This window comes from Microplitis demolitor, chromosome 6 (assembly GCF_026212275.2).
Source record: "Microplitis demolitor isolate Queensland-Clemson2020A chromosome 6, iyMicDemo2.1a, whole genome shotgun sequence".
Taxonomy (NCBI): Eukaryota; Metazoa; Arthropoda; class Insecta; order Hymenoptera; family Braconidae; genus Microplitis; species Microplitis demolitor.
Genome location: NC_068550.1, coordinates 2,239,190 through 2,257,455, shown reverse-complemented (window position 1 = coordinate 2,257,455; position 18,266 = coordinate 2,239,190). Strand labels below are relative to the sequence as shown.

Genomic DNA, 18,266 nt, shown 5'->3' with positions numbered 1-18,266 from the left:
CACTTAGTAATAATAATTACATAGACCTAATCAAGACAGAAATATCAGAGTCTACTGTCACTAAAAACAAAAAAAGCAGTAATTAATTTACAGAGATAGAGGAGATCCGAGATGCAGCTAACAACCAGCTGATCGCGATAATATTGATACTCACTAAAAGAACGTCCTGCTTAAATAGCTTCTTCGATAAAGAATCAAAATAATCAAATAAAAAAGAAAGTTATCAGTTTACGGAGATCATACAACATACAAATATATATGGAGCTATTTGCAGTGTAATAGAAGCAATAAAACCTGTAAAGTTGTGACTGCTATTACAATAGAGGTATTTTATCAAAATTATTTTTTTCAGCTACATTTGAAGGAAAAGGTGAAATAAATGGAGATGATACCCACAAATGATAAATGGCTTCTTCACAGCCACCATGAATTCATAAGAAAGCGTAAGTTTTTTTGCTCCATAAGTAATAAAAAAGCACTCCATTAAATGAAATTGTATTTCATAGGCAAAGTGAGAGAAAAGAAAAAAAATGGTCACAGTACATTTACACCGAATGAAGTTATTTGCCGAATCAATATTTCATAATAGTCACCATAAATGGCTTCTTCGAATGATAGGAAATATAACTAGAGTTATGGCCAAGAATGAATTACATTAATAATATCTAATTATTTTACTAAATATATATGCAATTTTAACTAAGTTTTAAGTTGTCTGATGTCTGCTATATTCACGCCATCATGACCTATATTTGAGGCATACAAATACTTGTGTCAACCAAATGAGAATCAAAACTGTCTAAAACAAATACTTCTATCAGTGTAGTATATATAGATAATGAGCTAATAGAGTATCAGGGAAAATCATTCAAAAAAATTTATTGATGTCAAATATTTATTATAAATACAATCGGAAAATTGAATCTATTTTATTTTTTTGACAGCACAAAAATTTTATTTCATAAATATTCTCCATCAAAGACGTTTTGAGTAATTGAGTAACACGGACGGGCATAATCACTAGATCATGCACTGAATTGGGTTATCACAGATCTGCTTCATGTCTCTGACTCGGAAAACTTTTACAGCGTTGCGCCCCGCCGCGGATAAATTTGAAACTGCTAATTTAAATATTCCTGTTTATTGACTATTTTCCCCATATTACTTATTTTGATTTTGATTATTATTTACTAGCATTCATCATTAAAAAAATGATCTTAATATCTTTTTGAAATTATCACTTTGTAATAATAATTAAAATCTCCATATGACCAATAATTAAAAATTAAATATATTTAAACTTTATGTACAAATAAGTGGCATTTTGTTTTTAAATATTTATCGTTAATAAAATTCTTTTATGGAGTTCTAGCTAATATATTTACATACATTACAACGTAATCATCATAGATTCAGGTAAATTAAGCGGCCGGAAAAAGGAAAACAAAACAAAATTGAAGATAAATAAAATATTTAAATTAATTTTCACAACTTCCGAGATATTGTTCGCATGAAGGACAGTAATGCTTCTTCACCAAGCAGCCGTCTATACAATAGACGCATGGAGCACAAAACCAGCATCTAAAAAATTAATTTATTTTTAAAATAACTGTCGATAAATAAAAAGTATGATTAACAATAAACAAAAATGATAAATAATATTCATACTGAAATAGACAAAGCAGTAATGCAACAATATGCGTTTTCAAGTTCGCTTCAGTTTCAACTTTAGTTGTTATATTTGCATGGCAATGAGGACAAATTATAGTCATTGCTTGAGAGCCATAATTGATGCTCGGTTGTATTAAAGTGACAACTGTAAAAATTGTTATATTTATTAGTAATATATAAATGTATCGTAATTTACTAATTTAATAAATTAAGAACCAAGGTCCATAATTAAAATTATATATTTTTCTTTTTTATCAATAATTTTAAGTAGCCTTTATTTTTAAATCAATAAACCGATTTAGCTCATCCTTAAAGTCATTCAAGGAAATCGCTCAAAAAAATACATATATATATATATATATATATATATATATATATATATATATTTTTGAAACAATGTTATTTTTGGAACTTACTCGCGTACTTGAGGAATGTCAGTTCGAAACAAAATATTTCCACTGACGAATTTAGAAAAAATAAGAAAAAAATTGAGCAAATATAGATTATGGAAGCAAATCTTTGAAGTATAATATTGATAAGAGAAACTATCTTTTCTACGGTTGGAAACATAAAATTATGTAATCGAACCGTGACACAAGATAAAAAAATATTACGCGGAAGTATCTCCTTTGATCAGACACTCCTTACTAATGACATATTGTATCGAAAAATTTCTACGTTAGACCACAAAACAATATGCAATAATTTCTATTCTTTAAAATCTACTGAACTCACAAGTCCCAGAAATTCAAAGCAAATTAAAAAATTGAAAAGAAAGTAAATTATACTTTTATTGAGTTTCTCTATTAAATAAAAAAAAAAAAAAATTACCAGGTTGTTGTTGAGGGGGTTGAGCTTCTGCAGTATAAGGAGGAGGCAGAGGAATTTCTGGCGCCGTTGGTTGACTAGACGGATAAGGTGGTTTCGTATCGATTTGGGGAGGAAGATTTGGATAAAGTGGTTGCTTAGTAAATCCTGCTTGTGGCGGTTGATAATCTTGTCCATGAATATGTTCTTCTTGATTACTCATTTTATATTCACTAATATATTATATTTAAATTTATGAAAATAAATATAAACTTCTTGTATTTTATTTTTGTTTTTGTTAAAACTACTTATTGTTAAACTTTACAACTGCAGGTTTGAACGTGCGTCCTCGATCACAATTAGAAGTAAACTGATGCACTTGGGTACTGGCAATAGTATGTCATCAATCTATTTATATATTGTTGCACTTATTGGAGTTATCACTTATCTCGTTCGTGGTCCCCAAGATACAATGGCTAAAAAATATGTACGTTCGGAGGAGTTAATCAGGAAATAATATGCAGGCAATAATTTATTTAAATTCAATGAGCGATTTTATTTTATTAAGCTTTTTATTTTATAATTTTAAATGAGTAAACAAGTGTGTTAACACGACTTACGTCGTATAATAATTTATGGCCATCACGTGATCTATTTAATTAATTGTGGGCGTATATAATTGTATTATATTTTATTATGTATTCAAGTCAAATACACCGTGCGTGACGTTCAATTTTTTTAACCATATTATAAATTTTAAATTAATAAATATTAAATATTTTTATCGTGTATAAAAATAAAATTTAACATTTTTTGGTTTTAAAGAATCTGACGTTAATTTTTGAAACTTTCTTTTTTAAAAAAAATTTGGCTTGCATGTTTTTAGCGAGAAAATTGTTTTCAAAAATTTATTCTGAAATTTGGAGTAAAACTGGGCCGTAAATAAAAAAAAGACGTAAAGAATAAAAACTAAAACCTTTTGTTTCATTTTTTATTTAAAAATTACTCGAAATTAAGTATTTTTTACTCCATAACTCAACAATACTTGAAATCAGAAGGATAGTTATTAATCCTGACCCAGTTTCACTCACAATTGAAGTAAAATTTAATTATCTGCGTGTTTTTAAAATATATATTGATTGAAAAAATAAATAATTTAATTTTCACAGGATCCAAGATATTGTTCGCATGACGGGCAGTAATGTTTCTTGACTAAACACTTGTCTGTACAATAAAGACATGGAATACAAATCCAGCATCTAAAAAAAAACCAAAATTAGTTCATTTGAAAAGTGTTTCCAATGGAAAATAAAATTTTAAACGAAATTAGGTTTTAATTTATAAGAAATATATTTATAAAAAAATAATCATACTGAAAAAGGCAAAGTAGTAATGCAATAATATGAGTTTTAACATTTGCTTGAGTTTCGACTCTCGTCGAAATATCTGCATGACAATGAGGACAATTGACTCTCGCGGTTTCAGGGCCATAGTTGAAACTCTGCACCACGGTAACACCTAGATAAATAAATATAATTATTAATTATAAAGTAAATGAACTTATATTGAATTTGATTATTTAAATAATTAAGTACATTCCCAGTTCGAATGCGAACTATCAAAACAGGCCCGCGCATTCAAAAATACATTTAGGCGTCAGTAAAACCCTTCTCTGCACACGAAATTTATTCTAGTTCGGGCTATAAAAGACCAACGTATGAATAATTAAAGCATTAGTTCGTCTAAATTACTACATTAATTATCACGTTATCGCGAAAAGAAAAAAAAATTATCGAAGCTGTTAAAGTTTTTTGGGAGAAATATAACTGAAAACTGCTTGTTGTTATTTTAAGCCACAAATATAGAGTAAAAAATATATAATATTATTTAGTGTACCTGGTGGTTGATTCATTTTTTCTCACACCCAATTATTTTTTAATTTACAAAATTTATTTATCTACTGTAGACAAGAACGTCGTGCTCAATTGCAATCATAGGAGTAAACTGATGGATACTGGTGCAGATAAAATACTACGTCTATTTATATCTTACTATGCATCATTATTATTAGTAAGTCCTATAACAGTAGAGTTGATGGCAGTACACAAAAATACTAGTACTTAAACAATTTTTTTTTTTTTTTTTTTTTTACGGTTCGGCTTCGAATTTTTGAAAAATATTATTAGTTTTCATTTAAAATTTATTTTTATCGATATTAAGTTGTATTCTAAGGTAGAGGTACCGTTTTTGGTCACTTTAGAACCAGTTTTGGACACTGGAAAAATTTAAATAAGTAATTTGTAAAATACACGACATAAATTATTTTTAGAATTGTGTTCAAAAATACTTTTATCCCACTATAAAAATGGAAATTTCATTTTATACTTTTTCATTACTTAAAATAAAGTATTAAATGTCCAAAAATGGTACACTGGCTACAAATTGTATTTTATCCTATGTATCAACAAAATATAAGAGTAGAAATTTTATAAAAATTTTTATTTTTCAATTTTCCCGTCAAAAATTTTTCGACTCATGAAATTGAGATTGTTTCTTTACTCTAGAAAATTTTCAATTTTTTTCCAAATAAAATAATAGTAAGAATAATGAAATTAATTTACTAATTAAAGAAACACAAGATTTAAAATATATTTATATATTTTAATTAAAATAAATCAGTACATACATATATGAATAGTAATTCATGACATATAACTTTTACAATAATAATACACTCAAACACTTTTTTCCACTAAATTTTTCAATCGTGCGGCAAATATTTTTTGTTTATTGCGTAGTAATAAAAAAATATTATCCATTGACTACAATATTTATCAAAGAATAAATATTCATCAAAATATACTTTTTCAAGAGTATACTTATATATTTATGTAATAATGTATAAGGAAGCAGTTTTATAGTTATTTATAGTAATATAAAATGAATAAAAATACTTGTACAATATTGAAGGCGTGTGTAGAATTTTAGCAGTTTACACAAAAAGTATATATATATCATAGATATATAAACAGTATATATTTTATGCCAAGCATAAAAGTATCCGTTGGATTAGAAAAATATTATTATAAAACACTAATATTGTAATATTTTAATTTAAGTATTGGAAAAAAAATATTTCAAACTTTTTCATTTAAATTTAAATTTATAAAAAAAAAAAAAATTAAATACTAATTAAATAATAATTATTATTATTCTCTCAGAAAGTTTAGATTTATCGTTAATTAAATGCACTTACAACTTAATGGCATTTATTTCTTAAGAAATTAAATATAAGTTAATTTGACTGAATGAAAAAAACAGAAAAAAAAAAATATAATAATAATAATAATTATGGTAGTAAGGATTGGGAAAATTAATAAATTAATTTTCATAACTTCCAAGATATTGTTTGCATGAAGGACAGTAATGTTTCTTTACCAAACAGCTGTCCATACAATAAGGACATGGAGCACAGCACCAGCATCTATAAATTTAAAAAAATAATTACTTAATTACGTAATAACAGCTGTAATTCTTATCATTTGTTTTCAAAAGGATAAGGAAAATTTTTTTCAAGTCACGGTTTTGTGATGAAATTTTTTTTTTAATTTTGTATAATTGGAAAGGTTTGAAATTTGTGAGACAGTCGGACCTCGATATAAGAATATCATTCTCTTTTATAAACCAGATATCGTGATAGTTTCAGAGAGAAACTGATAGTCTTATAACAAGGCCCTACTGTACTGAAAATAACAGACATTAGATTTTTAAATCTAATTATTTATAATAAAAAAAAAAAAAAAAAAAAAAAAAAAAAAAAAGTACAAAATATTCAGTAAAATAAATGATAAGTAAATAAAGTCTATAACTGATAATTAACAATTGTAATTAAAATAAAAGCGGATGTTCATGTATTAGTCTATTTTTAAAAAAATTACTTGTGATGTAACTATATTTCCTGTATTTTTTTCTAACAGTTATCAAGCTCAGAGTCTAGTAACTATTATTCAAAAAATTTACTCCGCGCGTAGTCAGTTAATGCAACACTTGACCTTTTGATTATAATCTACAAAGCTAAATTGAAAGGTCAATATTTTTAATTACAATTTGAATAAATATGTATTTTTTTTATTTTTTGATAAAAACTTTTTATACTTTAATAGACTGGATTACGGAGGATATAGATAATTAATGAGATATTAATCATATGGTTATTTTACCCAAGAAGACAAAGTAGTAGAGCAAAAAGATGAGTTTTAGTGCTCGCTTCCGTTTCAACTCTTGTGGAAATGTCATGCTGACAATGAGGACAACTTAATCGCATTGTATCAGGCCCGAATGTTGTTTGTTGTATAAAAATAACTCCTGTAAAAAAATTAAATTATTATTAATAATTTAAAATTAAAAACCCTGACAATTATTTTTTTGTACATTTTTAAGTATAAATATCAGAACTTATAAATTTATAGTCTTTTAAAAAAACTGGTATGAGGAAAAAAATTATATAAAAACTACTAAGGAAGTTTGAAACAAGATAAGCAAATAATTTATTGCCGTAATTTTTATTAAAATATTAAATAAGACTATTTTTAAATATTTTGTATAAATACCGCGAAATTTAAATATAAATTTAATTTCCAGTATATAAAATATTTATTTTTCTGAATTTTACATTTTATTGCTAAAAATTCGACAAGAAACTTAAAATTTTTTAAATTTTTTATGGCCAAAAAAACAGGACACCATAAAAGTAAAAAAGAAATATTCATACCAGGTGCTTGAGGAGGTGGTTGAGGTCCAGAAGAATATGGCGGCGGTGGAGCAAATCCTGGTGGTGGTGGTTGAACACCCGGATCATAATGCGGTACTCCTTGTTTGTCCATTTCTATCTTAAAATCTAAAATAAATAAATTAATTAATAATAGTAATTAAATAGAATTATTAAGAAAATAGTTAGTACCGAAACTTTTGTTAAAGTACGACTGTCCTCAATAGCAATCACAATCAGTATAGTTAACTGATAAACACAGGTATGACTAATGATGTCACCAGTGCATTTAGATATTATTATACCAGCACGTTATCACATTAAAGTGCTGATAATAATAATGGTTTTTTAAAAAATTGTACTCATGCTCTGTATAAAAACTATATTTTTATTTCCCTGTGTCATTGGCCTTGAGTGCAAGTTTTTTAAATTATTTGTACAAAAATGTTTCGTTAATTTTCAGAGCGTATCATAATTAAGATAATAGGTATATGTATCAATAGATTAATATGATATTATAAATTTAATGTCATTTTTATTGATTTATTTAATTTCGATAAATTTTTTAGGCGCTTATCTTTAACAGGAATTTTATAGATGTCATATGAGTCATGTCATGAAATGGAAGAATATATACTCATATATTTATATGTTACTTGTATGACGTATAGTTCAAAGAAATTCATACCGTTGAATACAGAAGTTAATTCGAAACGATACATTACTTTACATATATATATATATATATATATATATATATATATATATATATATACATGTATATATATTTTTTTTTTAATTTTTAAAATATAACAGATAATTATTTATAAAAATAATTTATCAATACAGATTATAAATAATAAAATACTTGATTAAATTTCGATTTTTTTTATTTTGTTATCGATTAGTTTTATCGATAGATTTTTATTAGAGGACTATGAGGTAATTTTTTTTTTTTTTTTTTTTAATTAGTAATGCATAATTTAAATAAATTCATGTTCGTGAGTTAAATAGTTGTGATAAGAATAATAAGTAATGACGTATGTGAAACAAAATCAATGTAAAGTAAATGAATAACAGAAGAAATATGTTATAATTTTTTTTTTTTTAAATAATATATGAGTAACTTGATGAGTGAGATCTCAAATATTTTGATAATTATGGCCGGCTTTTATGGATAGTAAAAAAATTCATTTATTGACTTGTTCTTAAACGGGTTTTCAGATATTTTTGAATAAAATTTTTCTAAGGAATAAAGCACAGATTTTGTTGCAATAAAATCTGGCAAGTTTCATTTTATTATTTTTTTTTTTTTGACAGTTTCCATTGCTAGTGGAAATGGGGCATGGAAAATTTCGTTCTTTTACTTGAGGGACAGAAAAAAAAAATTCATATTTTTTTAATGCAGTATATTAATGATAAAATTTTATTAGTTTTTTTTTTATCAAATATTCATATGAGTTTTTTTTATTTGATTGAAATTGACTGACCCCATTTGACAACAAACGGTATTTGTTTATTACTTTTGTCACCTACTTATGCAGTATATCGATTTTCACGTAAAGAATTTCGGTTAAAATTTATATGCAGACAATATGAAACCAAAATACGCTCACACTTAAATTTATTAAATTTGTTTATAAGATTTAATAAAAATTTTTTAAACAAAACTTGTAAAACTTTCCTGATATTCTGAATTTAAAAAACCCGCGAGAAAATCCGCATAAAATTTTTAAGTTTTTCAAAAATTTAAATTTGTCTGGGAAAATTATTTTAAAAATTATCTTAGAGGTAATTTTAGTCAAAGTTTACAATACAAGTATATATAGATCGAGTATTTTGCTTGATTTGCTCCAGATTTCTAAGGGCGTTTGTAAAGCAACAAAAAATTTCATAAGATTTCAAACTAAAAGTGAAATTTTAAATAAATTGGAATTCAAAGTTTGTAAAAAATTAAGTGATTCATAAAAAAAAAGACAAGTTTAGTTTAAATAAAAAAAAAATTTTCTACTCAGTGTTAAAAATTTTATTTGATCGAAACAAAGAAAAAAAACGTTAATAAAGAAAGCAAAAGAATGAAAAATAAAAGTTAAATGGGCGTTGGATGCCATTGGTCATAAAAAAATATATGGCCGTACAATCGATAGAAAATACCCTAAGTATTTATCATAAAATAAATATCAAAGACCGATTTATTGATTTGTAAAAAAAATATATGAAACTCTTGACATGAGTTAATTTATTAACATAAATAAATAAATTTATTTTAATTAAAAGATTTCAAGGACAGTTGACTGGAGCCAGTTCTTGTAAACAAAATATAAACTTGTTGTTGATAACAATAATGATAATGATAATAATAATAATAATTATTATTATTATTATATAATAGATAAGATTTGTAATAAACAAGAAATTATAAATAGCGGCAAAAATAAATATTTAAATGACTTAAATAAATAATCCCAGTGCATACAGCCCTGAATGTTGGTTCTAAATTTAAATTTTAGTTTTGGTATTATATATGTATATATATGAATAAACGTGGCAACAGGTCTCTATAAAATATAAGACTACATACCTCACACGGTTTCATTATTTATCATTCAAACTCTTCATATAATAATAATATTAGCAATGAATAAGTAGTATTATTTTATGCGCAGTTTATTACGTAGAAAAAAAACAGTGATAAGAATTGCAATGCAAGAAAGAATTATAATATAAATATTTAAATGTAAGTGAAATTATAATTTAATAATTTAATTAGTTTCTAAATTAATCAACAGTCAAGTCACTGTCAGAATTTAAATATTTTTTTTTGAAAAACTTTCTCTTGATATTTATTTCAAAATATATTTTGTCTCGGGTCTTGATGTTAAATTCTGAGGTCCTGGGTCCCAGGTGCTGGGTCTAGAGTTTTTGTGTCGTTATATGATGTAAATATTCAGGAGTCCGTTGGAGTAGAAATTATATTTTTGTTTTTTATTTAAATTCAAATTCAAATTTAAATTAAGGTGAGATTTTATTTAAATAAAATAATTAATATACGATAACTTACTTTAGTCCTTGATTAATTAACAGCAAACTAAATCCGTATGGCAGGAAGGAAGTATATGTATGGAATCTATATATATATATATATGTGTATATATAGGAATGATTATTGATAAACGTGCGGATGGAGCGGATTTAAAGGAGACGAGAACGCAGTGAGATGCGTGCTTATACTGAAACTGTTCTTTCCACCGTCGAATACGACTATTAATATAAATATATATGTGTAATACACATATATGTACATATATTGTTGGTGTTGCTGGTGTGGTGACTGGTATGTGCTCGGAACTCGTGCTATGGCATAACTTGTAGTTACTTTACTGTACATTCTGTATAAATATTATATATATTTTTCAGTTTCGCTATCTGCAGATGCGAGAATTTATTTTGTAATGTAACTACATATATATACATATATATAGTTGGGTTTTGGTTAGTGGCCAAGGTTTTTTGGAAGGCCATGTGCTACACCCGGAATTATATAGTATTGATTTTTGGTTTTTATTACTAGGCTTAAATTTCAATATTTTGTAGTACAATCTTTAATTTATAGAGAATATATATATGTATATATATATATATATATATATATAGACTGTAAAAAAATTTCAGAGAAAACGCGGATTGAATCTGGAGTATGTTTGGAACGGATTTTTTATTTTATTTAAATTTCCGGGAATGAAATTCACTTCAGAGGGGAAATTATTCTAAAATTAAAATTTCAAATTGAAGTGGAAGTGAGTTAAAATAAAATCTACTTCAATCCGAAATCATGTCGTTAAAAAAAAAATTCTAATTCACTCTGGATGCAGTGATTTTTTTTTAAAAACTTGAAAACCGAGTGAATTCGGATTTTAATAAACTCAGTATTGACGTCCGGTTTTTTGAAGTATATCAGATTCAAAATATTAATATTAATTAAATTATATTCGACTGGACTCAATTTATAAATTAAAATCTTTATTAAATCATTTAATTAACTAATTTATTAAGAAATGGAATTAAATGACTTAAGATTTAAAAGCAATAAATATAAATGCAGTTTTTTATTACCGCTTAAGATTTATATTTACTAATGATTTTAAAGGTGTGGTAACGGAAAAGGAAGAAATCTTCCCCGTTATCGATTTATTGATTAATTTTAATTCATATCTGTCAAATATTTTTAAAATCATTAAACTCATGAAATTTAGAGATAATCGAATATTATAACACAAATTTTAAAAATTAGTCATTTTAGAAGTTTTCCATTTTTTAAATTTATGTTTAAAAAATTTTATGTCCTAAAAATTAATAGAGTTGATTATTATTATAATTAAATAAGAAGACATATTGTTTTTTTTTAATTGTCAATCTCTTGATATTTTTTACAAGAGATTCATTTTATTTTTTTATACAAATGGAGGCACGTTTTTTGTGCTAGAGTTATTTATTTAATATTTCACAATAGTAAATATTTATTATTATTTATTGTTTTTGTCATTAAAAGTTTCAAAAAATAACGTTATATATATATAAATATATAACATTGTCATGTTAATGATATTAGCAGGTAACGAGATGCTTTGTCGTTGAGCTCACCTATACATATGTATAATAATAATAATAATATTAATAATAATTATTAAAATAATAATAATGTTAAAAATACAGATTCGAATAAAATGTCATCAGTAAAAACAGGTAAATAGGCACGATGATTTAACGATGTAAAATACAATATAATAAATAACAAAGATCGTAGCAAAAAAAAAAGTTGATCGGAATATTAATTAAGGCAACTCGGCTAACTATCTAATATTTACACGAATCATTCGTTTACTTTTAAATATTTAACTTTCTTTTAATTTAATTCATTTAGAATCTTTAGTTACTTCAATTATTTAAATATAATACGATCTTATTTTGTCATTTACATTTTAAATATTTTATTTAATTTAGTATTTTTAAATTAAAAGAACCATAGTCCGTCTTATCAATATGATTTCATTCGTTTTCGTTTTTTTTTAAATTTCCGTAAAATTTTCATAAAAAATATCACGTATGATAACTCATCATACTTCATCAGATGCCAGAAATTCTTTTTCTGCTGGAGATGATGGTTTTTTGTTATCATTCCGCTCTCTTTCATCTTCTTTCATTTGTAATGCAACTGCTGATTCAAGTACACGAATTCTTCCTTCGTGTTTTACGATAACGGCTTTTAATTTTCTTATTTCTTCAGAAAATTCTTTTATAATATCCTCCTGTAATTTATTTCATTAATTAATAAACCAATTAATTTATTTAATTCATTAATTCCTTTCTCAGATACTGCCCGCCATTTTTTAAAAATACTAAATCTGAACTAATTAATTTAAAAAATATTAAAGCATAAATTGAAAAAATGACCGCAGTTACAATTTCGCCGAGACCTCCTAATTGATGACAACTGTAAGTAATTTTTTTTTAAATCTATATCTCGGCAGAATTGTAACTGCGGTTCTTTTTTAAATTAATTAATAAAATCTTCATAATTTTCACAGTTCAGTCATTGAATATTTTTTAAAAATCGCGGGAACTGTCTGAAAATATCCTTAAATAAATAAATAAAAAAAAACATACAAAATTAGCACTATTTTGGGATGAATTTTGTGCATTAGCACCAACTTTAGTACTTTTTCCCAGTACATTTGCTTTCTTGGTACATTTCAATTCGCTTTTAGATGTTGTCGGCTGATAACCATCTCTTAACGATATTAAAATCGGCTCTGCATCAGTACCAGCAGCCCATTCTTCTGCAGATATCGCCGCAGTATCACCAGGTGTATCGGGATATAAATCTTCTTGAAATAATTCCGACTAAAATTTGTGTAAAAAAATATTAAATAATAAATTTAAAAAGCATAATTAAAATGAAGATTAATAATTAACCTTTCTTGGTACAGTCATTGAAATAACTTGGCAGAAGCCAGAATTATTTAAACGGTAAAATCGACTTATTTCACAACTATTAACGTCACAGCCGCGTTTTGGCATCATTCCGATACCACGTTGTGGATCGGGTGTTTGGAAGGTATTGATATAGTGAACGAAAGGTGGCTCTGGAGTTATTTCAAAGTAACGAATAACAGAATCACCTTTCCCGCATAAATAAACAAGACTCGTGTCTGGATCGTAAAGTGGAAACATAACACCATTGCTGGTATCCAATTCTACCATAACTATTGGTTCACCCAGCATATCAGGTGCTCGTAACGAATACTGACGTTCAGACATTTTACTGAACCCTGTTGTGAATATTAAACCGCCTCTGTAATTTAATAATTCATATTTTAAATATTTTTATCCGCATTTAAACATCAGTTGGAATCAACAATCCGCCACTCAATTCTTTGATATACAGAAATAAATTTATAGTAACCGTTAATGTATGGAAATTATTACCATAAGATTATGACAATGATTACCATACTATCCCTGATATCTAGAGTTTCTGATCAGAAAACTGATGTACATGAGTTGTGACCAAATTGACGACAAGTTGTTGACAATTTTCAACTTCTTTAACTATTGTCTACAAGTTTTCTAGTAATTTGACAACAATTTACTGCCGCAACCTGTTGTCAACTTTCTGAGAAACTTGTAGGCAAGTTACAGAAACTAAAAGTTGTCAACAAGTTTCTCAGAAAGTTGTGATCAACTTATGGAAAAGACAACTTTTTGCGGTCAACTTGGTGACAGGTTCTGGCAATAGATTATCAACAAGTTGCTGGGAAACAGAAGCTGAAAGTTGTTGACAACTCGTTGTCAAGTTATTCGCAACTTATGTACACCAACTTTCTGATCAGAAATCCTGGTTATCAGGGTAAGAATTACACTCATATTCAAAGGAATGATTACCATAATGTCTGGGTGCCGTTTATATAATCGACATTTTGAAAACCAGACCCTGCGTAATTGTTACTATAAATTTCTCTCCCTGAGCTTGTTATCAATTACCTCAAAAATATAGCTCTTGTAGCTTTACTTCCTTCATGAGCAATAGCTTCCTCAAGTATTTCACCAGACCTCGGATCAACGATCCGTATTTTTTTATCCTTACAGGTAGTGACCAATCTCGAGCCGTCCCAGTTCCAGCACGCGGAGTAAACGACATCAGGATGACAATTTATTTTAACGATGGCCTCGCCAGTCCCCACGTTCCATATGATCACAAGATTATCCGAGCCCGCGGTCAGCAGGACATTCAGGGCCGTTGGATGCCAGAGCACCAGACCAACTCTTCGCTGATGCAGCTGCAGGTCGACAACTGGCTCCGTCAGTGTGCGGGAAATTCCACTGTCCGGAATCTGCCATACTTTTACAACGCAGTCCTCAGAACCCGATGCAATTACATTGTCATTGTGCGGACACCAGGCGATATCTAAAACAGGACCTTTGTGGCCGCCTACTAGCGGATGATCTGCGGATATCCTGCCAACCTGATAAGAATTATAAATTCTTTCACATCCATATTGCTTTTATAAATAATTCTCAGCACATCAGCGTCCGGAAAATGAATAATTATTCAAACAATCCATCAAATAAATAAATTAAAACAAACCTTGTTGTGCGGGAGTACAATAAAAGCACCACCTCCAGCAGACTCAACAATAATAGCCAAAAATTTCGGATTAACTGCACAAAATGTTGAATCCCATGATGACTTTGATACTCTTATATTATCGTAACATTGTTCTCTTTTCAATGATGTTCCGTAAACGTGGCGGAATTTGCTGCTACGTACGACACGAAACGACATCTCTATTATTTACCTAAAAAAAAAAAAAAAATAATATTTACTGTATTTATTTTTAACCAGCTCATAGACACAAATGTACATATTTATTTATTTATTTATCAGGATACTAACATAGAATATTATCGTTTGTGATAACGATCACTTAAACTCAGTACTCTAACCTACAAGTATTTAAATAACTTTATGGCCGTATAAATAAATTGTGTATTTTATTATTACTCCTGAGTAATTATTACCCGGCTTTATTTTTAAATAACTAGATACATTATTTATTAACAAATAAATAAATGTTACGTAGCCACTTGGGGCGTGGGCGTCGCGTAGATCATCCCCTGAGACTTTTTTTATAAATAGATATTCCCCACTGCCCCGCACGCAATGCCAAATGTATCATGTATATGTATATGCACATATATTTATATATTTATGTATATGAGTGTGAAATTTTTTTTTTAAACGACTTCTGATATTTTTGACGACGAATTGAATTGTTTTTAAAAACTTAAGTTTTAGCGGATAAAAAAAATTGACGGTTATTATGGAGGAAAGTTAACTGGAGTTAACAACTGTACACTAGGCTACAATTTATATTTATTTTTATGTATTGTGTTGGTGTTTGTACGTGTACTTATGGTTTTCATGTGTGCTAATTGTTCCGCGCGGTCTTTTAAAATTATTTATATTTATGGTTATGGAGTTTCTTTAGTTTGAATTTCAAATTATTTTTAAATGTCAAGAAAATTATTTTTTAAAATATTAGATTGATATATATTTTGAAAAATATAGTACAGAAAATTTGAATTTTTTAAATTTAGTGATGGAAATAAAATGATTGGGTGAAATAAATTGTTTTGGCGTAAGAAAATTTGTTTTTTTTTTTTTTTTCATGTTTCAAATCCAAAAAAATTAAGGAATAATTTGGTAGAATGTCAAATTAAATTTAAATTAATCAATGAGCCAAAAATATATGATATTCAATGAGTGTGAATGTAGCAGACAAATTAAAAATTATAAATAAATGGAATAAATAATTTAAAAAATTTTCAAAAAATGCACTTATTACTTTTTTAATTTTTTAAATGCGCATTTTTTAAAAATTTTATTTTGTCAATTATTCATAATTCAAAATTTGTCTAACGATTGCTACATTCACACTCATCTGAAATTAGACATCTTATAATTTTTGAATGTTTTTAAAAACGATAAATTAAAAAAAAAAAAAATCATCTCAGAAAATTGCACTTATAGATTTTTAAATTTTCTACATGTGCATATTTTTAGTTTCTTTTTTTTTTCTTTTAATTAAATTGTAAAAAAAAATAAAAAATTGTTAACTGTCTGCTAATTTCACTTGATTCAGTGGTTCTAAGAATTAAAGATTCAAAAAAACTTCGTTTGAATTTTTAAATTAATTTAAAATTCTGTTGCCAAAAATATGGATTTTCTTGATAATTATCATCAAATCTTGTCTAATAAATAAATATTTATCTCTAGAGATTTAAAAAAACATTTCCTATGCCTAGATATGTAACTTAATTACTAATAAATATAGCAACTAAATATATTAATTATTAATTTTCCAGAACTTGAGTTTTCAGTTTAATCATTTTTATAACTCGTAATTATATATTATTATTATTATTATTTATATACTGACTTAATAAGAAGTGATTAATATTAATAAGAGCATTTAATATTATTTTGAAGTTTGATTATAAAGTAGGACGGTGTTTTTGGCGGCTTCTTTTAACAGGGTCAGATCACATTTATTCTTCTCACGTGAAATTGGACACCGAAAGTTTTAAACTAAAAAGTTTAAAAAGACCTACATAAGAAATCGCTTGTCAAAAATAAATTCTATACTTCAAATTTCATTTTTATACACACACGAATTCATACATTCATCCAACCATATATATACATATATACAAGTATAAATATATTTTTTTCTGTCTCATTTCCATAAATTATTAATAAAACATTTTCTCAGACAACTTCATGGTCATTGGAACGCGTTTTATTTTTAATCACTAATTTATTTTTAATTTTCTCCATTTACTCTTTTGAATCTTCAGTATTTCAATTTCCAGCTTAAAAAATAAATATTTAAAAAATAATTTCTTTCCATCACTCAACTTATTTTTATTATTTTTTTTTTTTTTTCATATTTTTAATTTAAAAAAAAAATACTTACCGCTTAAAATTTTTGAAGTATTGAAATTAAAAAATCCTTGCACAAATAAAAGTCACTTGTAACAATCAATTAAATCCCATCGATAATTGATAATCGTTAAATAAATATTTAAAAAAAAAAAAAATAAAATTTTTAAAGTATTTTTTTACACTTAAACTTTACGTGTTTCAGGCATCTCGTATTTTTGGCAACTAGAAGTTCGCAACCCACGGGCGATTTATAATTTTAAACGCACTACGTACACATATGTAAATATATATTATATATATAGATATATAATAATACATATGTATATACGTATTTGTCGAGTTACAAATAAAAGCTCATTCGTTCCCTCATCCTCTTAAACTTAAAACTACTCTTTACACACTCGTGGTTAATAATTTAAACGGAGACCGAGTGGTGGCGCGAATGCTCACCAAAAACCGGAAACCCTCATCAAAGACCTTATTTGGCAATGCTCACCCCTACTTAAAAGCTCATCCCTCAAAATTACTCATCAATTTATTATTAATAATAATTATCTCTTTCTATGAGCAAATATTTATACTAAAAATATCAGGCAGCTGATAATTTTAGATTTTTAAATTAACTAATTAAATATTAATAGATTAAATAATTAATAAAATTAAATTTTTAAAAAATGCGCATTTAAAAAATTTAAAAATTAATTAGTGCATTTTTTTTAAATATTATTTTTTTAATTATTTTCTCTATTTATTTATAATTTTAAATTTGTCTGACGTCTGCTACTACTCGTAAAAAATTGCATAAAATTTTTCAAAAATTCTTACATTACTTTTTTTTTAAATATTTAATTTATTTATTTTTAAAACTTACAATTTAAAACTTTTACTGTCAGTTGTTATCTTATAATTAATTACCGAATATTTATAATTACTGTGAAAAAAAAAACTAAGATTCCAAAATGTTGAGCTTAGAAATTTTTTTTAAACTTTTAAAAATAACTAATTTCAAATAAT

General features: G+C 26.2%; 4 protein-coding genes and 1 long non-coding RNA gene across 7 annotated transcripts; 1 reads left to right on the top strand and 4 right to left on the bottom strand.

Annotated features, from left to right (window-relative positions):
• The first annotated feature begins 8 nt into the window (after positions 1-8).
• On the top strand, positions 9-589 carry LOC106693876 (uncharacterized). The gene is made up of 3 exons (XR_001345279.2): positions 9-275; positions 353-443; positions 507-589. It is a non-coding gene; the product is annotated as an uncharacterized LOC106693876 (long non-coding RNA).
• Positions 590-1,300: 711 nt separating this feature from the next.
• On the bottom strand, positions 1,301-2,937 carry LOC103575772 (cell death-inducing p53-target protein 1 homolog). The gene is made up of 3 exons (XM_014443299.2): positions 2,503-2,937; positions 1,669-1,816; positions 1,301-1,581 (listed from the first exon to the last, which is right to left on the bottom strand). The coding sequence occupies exons 1-3, from the start codon at positions 2,699-2,701 to the stop codon at positions 1,479-1,481; spliced, it is 450 nt and encodes a 149-aa protein (XP_014298785.1). The 5' UTR covers positions 2,702-2,937; the 3' UTR covers positions 1,301-1,478.
• Positions 2,938-3,569: 632 nt separating this feature from the next.
• On the bottom strand, positions 3,570-4,573 carry LOC103575771 (lipopolysaccharide-induced tumor necrosis factor-alpha factor homolog). Its single transcript, XM_008555698.1, has 3 exons — positions 4,375-4,573; positions 3,852-3,996; positions 3,570-3,737 (listed from the first exon to the last, which is right to left on the bottom strand). Exons 1-3 carry the CDS (start codon positions 4,388-4,390, stop codon positions 3,635-3,637), a joined length of 264 nt encoding a protein of 87 aa, XP_008553920.1. The 5' UTR covers positions 4,391-4,573; the 3' UTR covers positions 3,570-3,634.
• Positions 4,574-5,667: 1,094 nt separating this feature from the next.
• Positions 5,668-10,466, bottom strand: LOC103575770 (lipopolysaccharide-induced tumor necrosis factor-alpha factor homolog). 2 transcript variants are annotated; one of them, XM_008555696.1, is made up of 4 exons: positions 10,308-10,466; positions 7,250-7,375; positions 6,699-6,843; positions 5,668-5,962 (listed from the first exon to the last, which is right to left on the bottom strand). In XM_008555696.1, exons 2-4 carry the CDS (start codon positions 7,359-7,361, stop codon positions 5,860-5,862), a joined length of 360 nt encoding a protein of 119 aa, XP_008553918.1. In that variant the 5' UTR covers positions 7,362-7,375; positions 10,308-10,466; the 3' UTR covers positions 5,668-5,859. The 2 variants fall into 2 exon arrangements, with proteins under 2 accessions (XP_008553918.1, XP_008553919.1); XM_008555697.3 differs by lacking the exon at positions 10,308-10,466 and adding an exon at positions 7,439-7,599.
• A 1,193-nt stretch (positions 10,467-11,659) lies between these two features.
• On the bottom strand, positions 11,660-17,601 carry LOC103575769 (coronin-6). 2 transcript variants are annotated; one of them, XM_008555693.3, is made up of 6 exons: positions 17,284-17,601; positions 14,892-15,102; positions 14,288-14,769; positions 13,220-13,598; positions 12,911-13,147; positions 11,660-12,552 (listed from the first exon to the last, which is right to left on the bottom strand). In XM_008555693.3, the coding sequence occupies exons 2-6, from the start codon at positions 15,087-15,089 to the stop codon at positions 12,361-12,363; spliced, it is 1,488 nt and encodes a 495-aa protein (XP_008553915.1). In that variant the 5' UTR covers positions 15,090-15,102; positions 17,284-17,601; the 3' UTR covers positions 11,660-12,360. The 2 variants fall into 2 exon arrangements, with proteins under 2 accessions (XP_008553915.1, XP_008553914.1); XM_008555692.3 differs by lacking the exon at positions 17,284-17,601 and adding an exon at positions 15,201-15,765 and having other exon boundaries at positions 11,661-12,552.
• Positions 17,602-18,266: the final 665 nt, after the last annotated feature.

Coding starts and splice junctions, on each gene's coding strand:
- LOC103575771 (XM_008555698.1), bottom strand. Junction 3,738..3,851: donor TTACTACTTTGCCTTTTTCA/GTATGATTATTT, acceptor GTTTTTTTTTAG/ATGCTGGATTTGTATTCCAT.
- LOC103575769 (XM_008555693.3), bottom strand. CDS start 15,089: ATGTCGTTTCGTGTCGTACGTAGCAGCAAATTCCGCCACGTTTACGGA. Junction 13,599..14,287: donor ACAAGAGCTATATTTTTGAG/GTAATTGATAAC, acceptor ATTAAATTACAG/AGGCGGTTTAATATTCACAA. Junction 12,553..12,910: donor CCCAAAATAGTGCTAATTTT/GTATGTTTTTTT, acceptor AATAAATTACAG/GAGGATATTATAAAAGAATT.
- LOC103575772 (XM_014443299.2), bottom strand. CDS start 2,701: ATGAGTAATCAAGAAGAACATATTCATGGACAAGATTATCAACCGCCA. Junction 1,817..2,502: donor ACCCCCTCAACAACAACCTG/GTAATTTTTTTT, acceptor CAATTTTTACAG/TTGTCACTTTAATACAACCG. Junction 1,582..1,668: donor TTACTGCTTTGTCTATTTCA/GTATGAATATTA, acceptor TTAATTTTTTAG/ATGCTGGTTTTGTGCTCCAT.
- LOC103575770 (XM_008555696.1), bottom strand. CDS start 7,361: ATGGACAAACAAGGAGTACCGCATTATGATCCGGGTGTTCAACCACCA. Junction 6,844..7,249: donor ACCACCTCCTCAAGCACCTG/GTATGAATATTT, acceptor ATTTTTTTACAG/GAGTTATTTTTATACAACAA. Junction 5,963..6,698: donor CTACTACTTTGTCTTCTTGG/GTAAAATAACCA, acceptor TTAAATTTATAG/ATGCTGGTGCTGTGCTCCAT.